At 43.1% G+C, this 12,624-nt stretch overlaps 1 protein-coding gene across 1 annotated transcript; it reads left to right on the top strand.

The window, feature by feature from the left end:
* Nucleotides 1-293: 293 nt before the first annotated feature.
* ndufa10 (NADH:ubiquinone oxidoreductase subunit A10) lies at nt 294-10,926 on the top strand. The gene is made up of 10 exons (XM_076998346.1): nt 294-444; nt 1,361-1,529; nt 3,301-3,516; nt 3,611-3,697; nt 3,957-4,078; nt 7,076-7,155; nt 7,243-7,297; nt 7,480-7,565; nt 7,892-8,000; nt 10,626-10,926. The coding sequence occupies exons 1-10, from the start codon at nt 373-375 to the stop codon at nt 10,692-10,694; spliced, it is 1,065 nt and encodes a 354-aa protein (XP_076854461.1). The 5' UTR covers nt 294-372; the 3' UTR covers nt 10,695-10,926.
* The last annotated feature ends 1,698 nt before the right edge of the window (nt 10,927-12,624 follow it).

The raw sequence follows: 12,624 nt of genomic DNA, 5'->3' as shown, positions 1-12,624 counted from the left end.
GTGGTGTGAAGGTTTTGTTGTGGGTGAGGTGAGTCCAGTCTGCTGAAGGCCGTGCAGCAGCGCCACCTGCTGACCACAGTTTCTAACTTTACTGTAACTCAGATACGCAGGTTTATTCACAAAAAAAACTAAATGTGTTTTAAAATATTCGAATGTCACACAAAAAGGCGATAACAGACAAAATATGAGTTATACACGTGAAGAAAGCACATGATTTATATTACAAAAAAAAAACAAAAACCCCGCCATTTACTAGCAGGCACTACTACAAACGTACCTCTTGGGATGACGACACACTCCTGCGACGCTTAGCGGGTCCTTCAGTCGGACGGTCGCGGTGTTCTGGCGGAGGGCGTCCTACAGGATTCCACGATGGCGCTGCGGTTCGTTCGGCTGTTCCGGCCCGGCGCGGCGGCGTTTAACGCGGGGACCGGTGCACACACGGTAAGACCCGGTAAAGACGCCGCAGTCGGGAAAGAACCAGCAAAAACCCCGCCAAGACGAGGCCTGCAGGTCCAGTCCGGGTTCAGGAGCCAAGGGCACCGACACAGTGTTGTGTGTCCTAATATATATGAGTGTGTCCTAATATATATGAGTGTGTGTGTGTCCTAATATATATGAGTGTGTTTATCTCTGTTAGTGTGTGTGTCCTAATATATATGAGTGTGTTTATCTCTGTTAGTGTTGTGTGTCCTAATATATATGAGTGTGTTTATCTCTGTTAGTGTGTGTGTCCTAATATATATGAGTGTATTTATCTCTGTTAGTGTGTGTGTCCTAATATATATGAGTGTGTTTGTTTCTGTTACATATTAGTGTGTGTGTTCTAATATATGAGTGTTTGAACCGTGTATATGTGTAATACATGTTGTTTCCTACGATATGAGTGTGTGAATGTGTACATGTGATATATATGAGTAGATATATGATATATTAGTGTGTGTGTGTCCTAATATATATGAGTGTGTTTGTCTCTGTTAGTGTGTGTGTGTCCTAATATATATGAGTGTGTGTTTGTCCTAATATATATGAGTGTGTTTGTCTCTGTTACATATTAGTGTGTGTGTGTCCTAATATATATGAGTGTGTTTGTCTCTGTTACATATTAGTGTGCGTGTCCTAATATGAGTGTTTGAACCATGTATATGTGTAATACATGTTGTTTCCTACGATATGAGTGTGTGAATGTGTACATGTGATATATATGAGTAGATATATGATATATGAGTGTGTGAATGTGTACATGTGATATATATGATATATGAGTGTGTGAACCGTGTACATATGTGATACATGTTGAAGTGTGTGTCAGTGTGTAAGTGTGAATGTAAGGGGGGTTCAGCCTGTCCTCCTCCCCCAGGCCGGGTTCCACACCAGCAGGGCTGCACACCTGCGCTACGGCTGGCTGGCCTTCATGCTGGGCGAGAGGACCACCCCCCGATTCACAGAGAACAGCAAGATCTTCTGTGTGGAGGGGAACCTGGCGTCCGGGAAGGGGGCACTGGCCCAGAGTCTGGCCGACAGGCTCGGTGAGTCCGTCCAGTCTGGGTTACAGTACCACATGGGTGTACAAGCATTTACGATTGTGCTGCAGACGCTGTCCAGTGGCATCATCCCAGGCAGATTAGCGTTTCTGAAAGTTCAGAATGGTTTAATATTATAAATGTAAAGAAGCTTCAGCCTTTCTGAGCACCAGGAAAAAAACAGCAGTCACAAGGTAAATTTCCTAAAAGACTTTTATTGATATTTCATTAGTTCATGTGGTTTATATGTTGATCATTTTTATTACAATTAGGCTGCTGTGAATAATCCTGAGATTTGGAGAAGTTTTCAATTACTTAATCAGACATAATTTACTAGTGATTCACCTGTATTGTGGACAACTGGTCATTATATGATTGATACAGTTATTGATGATTGAAAATTATAGAAACTCAAACAGCAACAAAGAAATGACAGTCATATGAAGTTGAAGCTTACTTTTGTAAAGGCTAGTTTAAAAGCAATGTTCTGTTTATAAAGTGTGGTTTTTTAAGTTTGTTAAAAATGTTAAATGTTGGTGGGGTTTCTAATCTTTAGAGTCTGCGTGCTTGTAAGAACCAGATGGAGTGTTTTAATAATCTACACTTGACATCTCTTGCTTTGGTTTCTCACAACATTCCTCTCATTTTGTGCTGAGTGTGCGCCTTTTGAGTCTTGACATTTACTTCGTCTCGAAATAGATTTAATTTCCAGTAATCTTTATATCTGTATTTTCACTTGTCAGGGTACCCGCGGGTCCTTAAAAAGTCTTAAAATGTCTTAAATTTAGTTTTCCATATTCAAGGCCTAAAAATGTCTTAAAATGTCTGGAATTTTATGAGGGGAGGCATTAAATTATTATAAGTGTGTGTTGTTCAGTTGTTCTGGCGCGATGTGAACTTTGCCGAATCTAGCGCTAATGCAGAAAATAACCGCTCCAGGGTCCTAGTGCTAGATTCCTAGCGTTGGAGTATACGGCCTCAACAACGTCAACAACCCCCCCCAACCCCCCACCCCCCCCCACCCCCGGTCAACAATTCTCGTTCGCCACCCCCCCCACCCCCCCCCCCCCCCCCGTCAACGATGTGGAACACACCTGCATCCCCAGTAATAGTATTATTTTTTCTTGTGAGAGGTATTAAAAAGGTCTTAAAAGTCATTGAATTTGAGATTTAAAAATGTGCAGATACCCTGCTTGTGCTCTTCAGTCTTGTACATCCCTTTTCAAAACCTCTGGAATTCTACAACCCCTTTGTTGAAAATAATAGTGGTGTAGCATGTAATTCAGAGATATTTTCATGAACATGTGCTTAGGTGCCAAATAAAACAAGACTCACACTTCGCTATCTGGTCCGTCATGGTGGGCTGTGTACTGACTACAGCTAACATGTCCTTGATGACTTTCTACTGGGGACGCTGTTCTCTTCTGACACAGCTCCATCCTGGAGTCACGCTGGCATTTATACATTTATAATGTTTTGGACACCGTTTACAGCAGTGTTTCACTGTGCTTACACAGAGAATCTGTACATGAGGTGCCCACCTCTGAATATTTAGGAAAAACCACCTGGAGGCAAGAGTGCTTTAGCTGAAACAGCTTCCAATACGGTTGAAGCACAGGACTGATCTATATGCAGGCTTGGAAAATCATAGGGAGTGTTCTCCTATAATCAAGATGGACATCGATCACTAACTAATATATAAGCAGGCCCATAAGTGCAGGTGCGTTTTGTGTCCATTAGAGTTTGTTAAACCCACACCGTCTTCTCGTGTGTTTAGGTATGTTGTATATGCCCGAGGTGGACGTGCACTACCTGGACAAAATGACCAAGGAGTCGGTGCCCCTGGACAAGGCTTACAACGGCAACTGTAGTTTGGAGAAGTTCTACATGGATCCCAAAGCCAAGGACGGCAACTCTTACCGCCTGCAGTCCTGGTTATACATCATGAGGCTTCTCCAGTACTCCGACGCCATGGAGCACCTGCTCGCAACAGGTGGAGTACAAGAACAGTGGAGCGTGTTGACCTGTGATGAAGCCCTGAGTGTTGACCGCATCAGTTTGATGTCCTGGTGTTGGTTGTGTTGCAGGGCAGGGAGTGATCCTGGAGCGTTCTCCCTTCAGTGACGGCGTGTTTCTGGAGGCCATGTTTAGTCAAGGCTACATCAGGGCAGCGTGTGAGTCTTCCTGACCAGGACTAGTTGTTATTCCCCTCGTGGTTCCTCCCCTCTCTTTTTGACTCTCTCTGACTCTCACGCTCCAGTGTACTAAAAGAGCAATTGTCTGGCCTTATTGCAGCTATTCAACTAAAATGTCATGTTTTTGTCATGGACAGTTTTGAATGTCTGGCCATTCTCCAGTAAATCATCCAGAAATGTGTTTATAGAGAAAAGACAATTCTGTTGAGGACCTGAATGGACCCTTTCTGGCCCACAGGTGTGGAACATTATGAAGAGATCAAGAACATTAGCCTGTGTGAGTTCTTGCCGCCTCACCTGATTATCTACGTGGACAACCCTGTTGAAGAGGTGCAGAAGAACCTGAAAGCGTCTGGGAAAGTGAGTGACGCACCACGCTGTTTCTCTCGCCCGTCTTGTTGTGGGTTTGAGTAGGAAATGCAGTTAGTCCTGCAGTTCTGAGGTTCTCCTGGAATACAACCTGGCATTGCAGTTCTAAAGTAGAGCAGGAATACAGGCTGACACACGTTTACAGCAGAAACCTACATGAACAGAACAGAAATAACATGCATGCATTTCTTATAAATTGCAATCCCTTCAGCTGGGTCAGCCAAAAACAGCCAAAAAATGTTTTCTTTTCATGTGGTTTTACAGCCCTTTAAGAAGCATAATATTAAGCATTGTTTCCAACAAGCTATTACATTATCTTATGTAGTGTTTTAAATGTCAGAACGTTTACCACTTGTGTTGGGAGTAATCTGGGTGATTATTATATTGCACAAACCAGCAGTTGAGATTTCCTTAAAACACAGGTGCTCTTTCGATCTTGAAGGAGATGTTTATTTAGATCTTGTTCCTTGGCTCAAAGCCATTAAGGTTAAAGTTTCAGTTTCTTCAATAACTACTCTAGTTGAAGCCTCCCTCTAACTAAACACACATAAGAACAGAATGTTTCATCATTCGCATTTGCAAACCAGCCAGAAACAGGTGCAGGTGATTATTTGTACATTACGCCTTTTTAGTTTTGGCAGGTTTATTGCATTTTGGGGGTTTTGTATGAACTGCGTCCAATATAAACACGTTGCATTACTGGATTGTTAATGAATCCATTTCTGTATTTTTGTCTCATGTTGTGATGCACAAGCCTCAGACTGTTTGCTCACATGGACAGTGATTAGTGTCTGATGGATTTGTGAAGGCATGTGTAGTAGAGTCAGATGTTCTGATTCTGATGGATTTGTGAAGGCATGTGTAGTAGTCAGATGTTCTGATTCTGATGGATTTGTGAAGGCATGTGTAGTAGTCAGATGTTCTGATTCTGATGGATTTGTGAAGGCATGTGTAGTAGAGTCAGATGTTCTGATTCTGATGGATTTGTGAAGGCATGTGTAGTAGAGTCAGATGTTCTGATTCTGATGGATTTGTGAAGGCATGTGTAGTAGAGTCAGATGTTCTGATTAGGCTTGTCACGATACTAAGAATTACAACTTCGATACGATACTTAAAAAAATATTGAAATTCGATACCATTTTCGATACCAAAGTCAGATACGGTGCTAATTTCCGTTTTAAAGCCTTTTTATTTTTTTTTATAAACAAACAAATGAATGTTGCTTTGTGTTTGAAAATGCTTGAAATTGTAACTTCATTTCACAACAAATATCTGTCTGACTGAACAGTTCTTTTGTGTTAACAAATACGAGCATCTTGTAATTCCAGGATGAAACATGATAGAACGTGAAGACGTTACGATTGGGCGTTTTGAAAATAAACAACCATTAAATAATGTGATAAAAAAAAAGCGAATAATTTCGAGTATATGTATAAATATTTAACTTCCCAACAAACATGCGACGTCAGAAAGACGTTAAAATCAAGTCTGTATCACGTCGGTCAGTCCAGACCCATTTTTGCATGTCTGGTGGACGTTCAAAACTGGTTCAAAATCTGACAGTGTGACTAGGACCTTAACCTTTTAACTTAACATGAACGTCTATGACGAGTTTTCTATCTGAACGTCTGACTAGGACCTTTATTGGATGTCAGGACGTGCAAAAACTGCAACTGAACGGCAGTAATAGACGTTTAAAAAAGACGTCGCTAAAACTTTCATTCTGGCTTTTCAGTGGACGTCTTTTGAACGTCTGACAAAGTGCTGGGAAATATTGAAATGGACCTTGAAAGTGACATACAAGTGTTTGAATTCCACAAGGTGTATGAACCCTGCAAACATGACTTTGTTCATCGCGCTGAAGCGCGGCGCACGCGAGGTCGTGCACCTCTCGAATTTTGTAACTTCGCGCGCGCCGCGCCTCAGCGCAATGAACAAAGTCATATTTGCAGGGTTCAATTCAAGCGCTTGTACCAATATTACCCAGCACGTTAAACTTAATTAAGTTAAATATTTATACATATACTCGAAATGATTCGAAATATTGCGCTTTTAATCACATTATTTAATGGTTGTTTATTTTCAAAACGCCCAATCTTAACGTCTTCACGTTCTCTCATGTTTCATCCTGGAATTACAAGAGGCTCGTATTTGTTAATGTAATACAAGAAAAATGTCCAGTCAGACAGATATTTGTTGTGAAACGAAGTAGTTACAATTTCAACATTTTCAAGTACTTTAGCCTAAATTGCAGCACTTTTCAAACCTGAAACACAAAGCAGCATTAAAATTCGTCAGGTAAGTGTTCATTCCCCTGTTTTGAGGGGTGTTTCTTTTATACTACCACATATAGTTTCGGACAACACTGCAAAGCGGAAAGTATAAAGCCTCCACCGCTCGCGGAGGTTCGCGCGAAGTGCGCGCGGAGTCGAGCGCTATGGTCACTCAACCAGGCTTTAGCGCCCTTCGTTGAAATGTTCCAAAAGCACCGCTTGCAAACGGGCTTGTTCATATCCTTCGGTTTTCCATCTGTATCTGCTTCGAATCCAACAGCACTGCGTTTGCTTTAGCTGCCATATTAGCATTACAAACTGTCCTGTGCATTACGGCAGCTTGGGTGGGTCAAACGAAAGCGCATTTTATGTAAAAAGAATTGATACTTAAGGGAAACGAGTATTGTACCGTTTCAGAATGTTCAGTATCGATACGTATCGATATATCGGTTTTTTTTGACAACACTAGTTCTGATTCTGATGGATTTGTGAAGGCATGTGTAGTAGTCAGATGTTCTGATTCTGATGGATTTGTGAAGGCATGTGTTAGTAGTCAGATGTTCTGATTCTGATGGATTTGTGAAGGCATGTGTAGTAGAGTCAGATGTTCTGATTCTGATGGATTTGTGAAGGCATGTGTAGTAGTGTAGAACTTTACATGTGTTTCATTAGATCTTCAGCTAATCTTTTGTGAAATGATGCGTATGTTTTTCAGTCATATCTCCAGAATGTCCCACTCTCCTATCTCCAAAGCATCGAGACTGCGTACAAGAAGACCTTCCTGCCTAAGATCAGGTACACCGTCTTGGTCTCCGTACCCACTCGAGACGAGAAGCTGTGAGTTGTAACCATAGAAACACGTTAAGTCTGTGTTTGTTTCAGGGTGGATTCGGAAGTGATTTCCTATAATGCAAGAGAGACCCAGGACGTTGAGAAGGTAATTAATGACTGAACACAGAACCTACAGACCTTAATCCCTTTAATCCAAAATGTGTGTGAGACAGAGAGAGAAGTGGAGGGACAGACAGACAGACAGACAGATGAGGAGAGCGAGAGGGAGAGTGAGACTATTCTGTACATTTACATATGTAGATAATGCATTAGATTGTTTTTCCTCAGATTGCAGAGGACATCAAATTCCTGAAGTTCAATAAAGGTCCCTGGTTGGAACAGGACGACGTGACCTTCCACCACAAGCGAGTGCTGTGAGTATTACTGGCTGTGGCCTCTAGGGGGCGTGTTTGCGTCCTGGGGATGGGGGGGGGGTTTGTAGTGTCTGTGTGTATGCTAGCAGATGCGTAGATGTTCTGAGCATATGTGTGAAGGAGAACACATGGTTGGAGTTCCACTCACAGACCCTGGGGCAGTTTGGCCTTTCTGTGCCTCAGTCATCTGTTGGTCAGATCCTGCTGCTGTTTGCTGACCTTTCTGCTGACGTTCTGAAAGGGAGTTTTCTTTTGCACACTGACTGCATGAGGACTCCTTGTTGCAGGTTAACTTTCTTTTCAACAAAGTGGATGTTTCTCCTCAGGGTGGAAGACAAACGGAGAGTGGCCAACCTGACGTGCATCGCCCGGTACCTACCAGAGATCACCATCGGCGCTCACGACTTCGACAAAAACTACTATTCCTTCAGATCGGTATGTGGGTCTCTTTCTCGCTATCTTGGGGCTAGAAGCAAGCAAAGCGTAGAAGCTCTTGGGAAGTGGAATAGGACGTTCTGAAAGCTCATGAACCCTGAAGAAGAGCTTCAGGTTCTTTTAGAAACATTCCCGTCATCTTTCCACTCTTTCCAAAGTCACGTTCTGAAAATTCACCATCCCAAGGATTAAAACACTCTAATTATCCTGGTACATCTTGGGTACAAATGGGTGTTATGGATGATCTGTGTGTCGGTGTCCAGGCTAACTAGAAGGGCTACACAGGAGCCGTGGCATCTTAAATGTACAGTCACTGCCTACAAGCGGATTCATTTTTCTGTGTCAATCTTTCATCACAAACTGAGACCCTAGCTGCTTAATTTCTTTTGCTAGGCCTAACCTAAAGATCAGGAGAGATGCATTGTGCCAGGTTATAGCAATAAGCTAATTTCCACCCGTAGTCCCTGGACAGGTTGATGTTTAGACAGAATAACAGAATAAATTTGTTCAATGGATGACCGAAACCGTTAAAAACAAACACGGGCATACGATATATAAAATTCATCTTTCAATTACACCATTCATAAAACTTACAAAAATCCTCCAGTTATCACAAAACACTAATTTGTTCACATACACACACCTGTACATCATCAAACTTTCCCAGACAAACCCCTCACTCACACGTCGTTACTAATGGGTGCAAACTTGCTTAGATAAGAGCCATTTCTTTGTCAAATATGCGAACATTGGGAAACTTTTACATGCTATAATTTGGCAAAGTATTCCAATGACTCTGAAACAACAACTGAAAATGCAGATTTAGCAAAGGAGGTCCTGTACTTTGAGATGCTGCACTCTCCCCTAGAGGGCGCTCTTGTGACTCGAGCTGTTTTTTCTGAGCTCAATGTTATAAACCTTAGAGGAGGCGCAGCTACTCCATAGATGACTTTAAAAAGTAGACAAATATTTGCATGGATTATTAAATTGTCAAAACTAAGAAAATCGTATTTAGAAAGAATATGAAATTGGTGATATTGTCTAGATTTCTTATCATGAATTTTTATTGCACTTTTAAAAATTCATTCCAAAGGCTTTTAAGACTGAGAAAGAATTTAGAAAGAATATGAAATTGGTGATATTGTCTAGATTTCTTATCATGAATTTTTATTGCACTTTTAAAAATTCATTCCAAAGGCTTTTAAGACTGAGTCATAATAATAATTATGACTCAAAAAAAGCAATAAGCCACAGGTAAAAAATGACAGTCCAGAACGACTTGATGTCTTTCTCTGTTTTGCTAGTGGTGGTATTTGCTTATATTAACTAAAAAAAGATACAGCAGAATTTCCAACAGCACTTGTTCAGTATGCCGCTGGTGATTTGATACGATCATCTCAGCTGGAAAATATTGCAGCCTGACCTTCAAGCCCGAGTGCTTCGAGGTTTTCCCTCGCTGCGCCCCGAATAGCCGCATACATTAACGTTATTAGATGTTTCCCAATGACATTTTATTCAGCGTGCTGTGTTTTATGGCTGGATGTTTGAAGGTAGAAGGGAAAATACAAGTGCTTGCCTTGATTTGAGCTTCAGACAGCGCCGGGGCTTGGTTGGTTTTACCAGGAGAAACCTGGCGTGAATGACTGTTTAAACAGTTAAGAGTTTGATTGGCAGTTGTGGATTAACTGGTGTTCAGATTGTGCTAGTTGGAGATACGCTCCGTCTAAATGTGCTTATGTGAAACTGCCTGCCCAACAGATGTGTTGCACCACACTTGATAATATACTTGGGCCTCTGTTGAAACATCTTCTCACATTGTGTGTGTGTATGTGTGTGTGTGTGTGTGTGTGTGTGTGTGTGTGACCAGCAACCGTTGTAAAGTTAACGAAGTCACCTTGTTGTGTGAAATTTATCTGCACCTCAGTCTTTGCATTCTGTAGTCCAATTTTGTATCACCACCAAAAAAACCCCAAAAATGTTCTCGTAATTACAGGTAGAAAATTCACCAAATTTCTACTCCGTTTGATGGGAATTCATGTTACTGACAAACTGTCAGTTAACACTGTTGGGGAGGAAGGTGGTGTTAGTGTAGTTCACACTCTTAGCGGGTGGCACCAGCTACATGGCAGCAGCGTCACCCAGACTCCAGGCTCTACTGCCCTTTATCTGGAACACATGGCCACAGGGTATTCCCCACTGAAAAGATTTGTGCTGTTGGACCGGGTCTAATCTGTGCTGGCAAACCCGGCCCTGGCAAGCCGTTCTGCCTGTCACTTGCAGAGTGATGAGAGAGGTTGTCAACTGTCCCATGTTTCATCTGCACCCGTGGGAAAGGAGTTCCCCGGCTGCGATTGGACTTTAATACTCCAGAACCGGCTCCTGCCTTCGTCCATGCCACACTAAGCGGATGAAAGCAGAGCTCAGATGTGCTGATCCCGCAGCAGTTTCTGCAACCGGCGACAGCTTTTTCCAGCAGAACTGGGTCTCCAAGGTTCTGTTTTCCTGTGTCCTTCCATCAGTACAGGAATTGGTCTGTGCTAATTGGACCCCGTTACGCCCATAGTGCCCCCTGATTGGTCCCCTCCTGCTGCCAATCATCTCTTACCTTCTTGTTTCTCCCATCAGCTTCCAGGGAAGAACTATGCGGAGGGTTTCAACGCAGACGTTGGAGACAAAGGCATCTGGTTGAAGTGAGGAGATGACCCCTGACCCTTTAGCAGAAGCTCTGGTGTAACTAAAGGAAGAGGTGGTTGATGGAGAATATTCCTTTGCTGTTATCATTCACCACTTAGCGTGTTGGTCCACATCTTGCTTGGACTGGTGTTGGAGGAGGGAATGAGATAAACGTGTTCTGCTCTTCTGGAGCTGTGGCTATGTAAATGATCAAAAAAGAGAATAAACGGTACATGTTTAAAATATAACGCATCAGTCATTTCATTAGGTGCTACTATCTAATGATTATGTGATATTTCATTAAGATGGTGGATCTGGGATCCTGTGAGATTTCACCATCTCCCTACCGACCAAAACCCTCCACAGAACCACAGACGCGTGTTTCACGGTGCAGTTGTGTGCTCGGGAGTTTGAGTTTGGGAATTTGGTGCTCATCATTCTGACATGCCAGTACCCCCCCAAACACACACACATACCCACACACACACAGAGACGGATGGCCGTAAAGAGGCGGATATGCCGATCTGTGCTTTCATCTCATTCCAATCTGCTGAGACAGTGACTAATCACCCCAATTAAAAGTCACTTTTGAGAAGTGCAACAGTGTGAGGTCGTCCTGGCTCATTAGCCCCCCCAAACCCCCCCCACCCCAGAGGTGCTATCTCAGGCCCGACTGCTGCCTGGTTTTAGTCTTAGTCCTGCTCCCAGTGAGGGTGACGCCCGTTATTCCAGAAATAGTTTTGCGAGCCACTAGTGATTAATTCTTGTCTTTTGTATGCCGAAGAGGTTTCAGATTACCATAATCAACTCATGATTGCCAGTGGTGATACTACCCCTTACAAAAAAAAACATTGATGATTATTTATGAACCTCTCCAATTATACTGCAGAAGATGGGAACGATAGAAAGGAGAAGGAGAGAAAGTCACATGATGCTCACCCTGCCAATCACACGTCTTTGATCAGAGCACGGCTGTGTGTGCCTCCGAAAGCCGGTGGGGCTTGAGCAGGTCCTTCATATTACCCTTCTGAGTGATTGTTGAAAGGACACTAGAGCTCTGGCTCTCCGATTTGAAGAAAATAAATATATATATAAATGTGGAGAGTTTCTTCTCTGGAGATGTGATGTCCAGGGTCTGATTGCGTGCTCTTCTGAAGTGGGCCAGGCTACAGGAACCCTGAGGCTGTGTAAACTCAGCCGGCCCTTCATCTGGGTGAACAGACGGAAGTCGAGGGACGTGCCCACACCAGAACGGCCCCCCACCGTTGGGAGGGGCATTTAAAGGGGGCAGCTGTGTTCCGTCTTGGGCTGTTCTGTTTTAATGTGAACAGTTGCTGTAGTTTATGGGCCGACACGCATCCTCTGGGGCTCGATACGAATGGCACCGGCATCCATGTCTCTGTTTTGTGGATCATGGAATTCAGAGCTCATTAGGAACCAGTGGGGGGCGCACTTCTCTCACCACAACAGTTATCACAGCTGCTGAAAGGCCGTGTTGGGGGACTGGGACCTGCAGTTTTATACACTCGTCAATAGAGAGCACTGTTGAGTTTCACTGAGGAGGAGACGGATTTAAAGTATCTTACCAATTCATGCTTCATGGTGCAGAAGACACCGCTCCCTTCAGCTCGTGCCTTAGGTGTAGCTGACATTAAGAGGCTTTTATTTTGACAGCACTGTTTTAAATATATAAATATTTAATGCTCCAGGATCCTCTCATGGTTGTTATTGTGCACCCCTGCACTCTTTGTGGGCCCACTGCAGTGCAGCTTTGATAATGTCTGGAGACAGTGAGGAGGAAGTGAACGCACTATGAACTCAAATTTTGGCGAATAAAAAGGACACGCTGAAGAGTTCATAGCCGCAATGCAGTCTGTAGCAGCCGAACGTCGTTAGTTAACCATTAACCACTAAGTGCTAAGCTGGGATTATGAGGCAGATTTAGACCAGT

This window comes from Brachyhypopomus gauderio, chromosome 3 (assembly GCF_052324685.1).
Source record: "Brachyhypopomus gauderio isolate BG-103 chromosome 3, BGAUD_0.2, whole genome shotgun sequence".
Classification (NCBI taxonomy): Eukaryota; Metazoa; Chordata; class Actinopteri; order Gymnotiformes; family Hypopomidae; genus Brachyhypopomus; species Brachyhypopomus gauderio.
This window is presented reverse-complemented; position numbering and strand designations above follow the sequence as displayed.

Bases quoted from the DNA above. Each gene is read 5' to 3' on its own strand.
- ndufa10 (XM_076998346.1), top strand. From the start codon at position 373: ATGGCGCTGCGGTTCGTTCGGCTGTTCCGGCCCGGCGCGGCGGCGTTT. The intron at 1,530-3,300 runs GTGAGTCCGTCC...TCGTGTGTTTAG, and splicing joins GAGTCTGGCCGACAGGCTCG to GTATGTTGTATATGCCCGAG. The intron at 7,298-7,479 runs GTAATTAATGAC...GTTTTTCCTCAG, and splicing joins AGACCCAGGACGTTGAGAAG to ATTGCAGAGGACATCAAATT.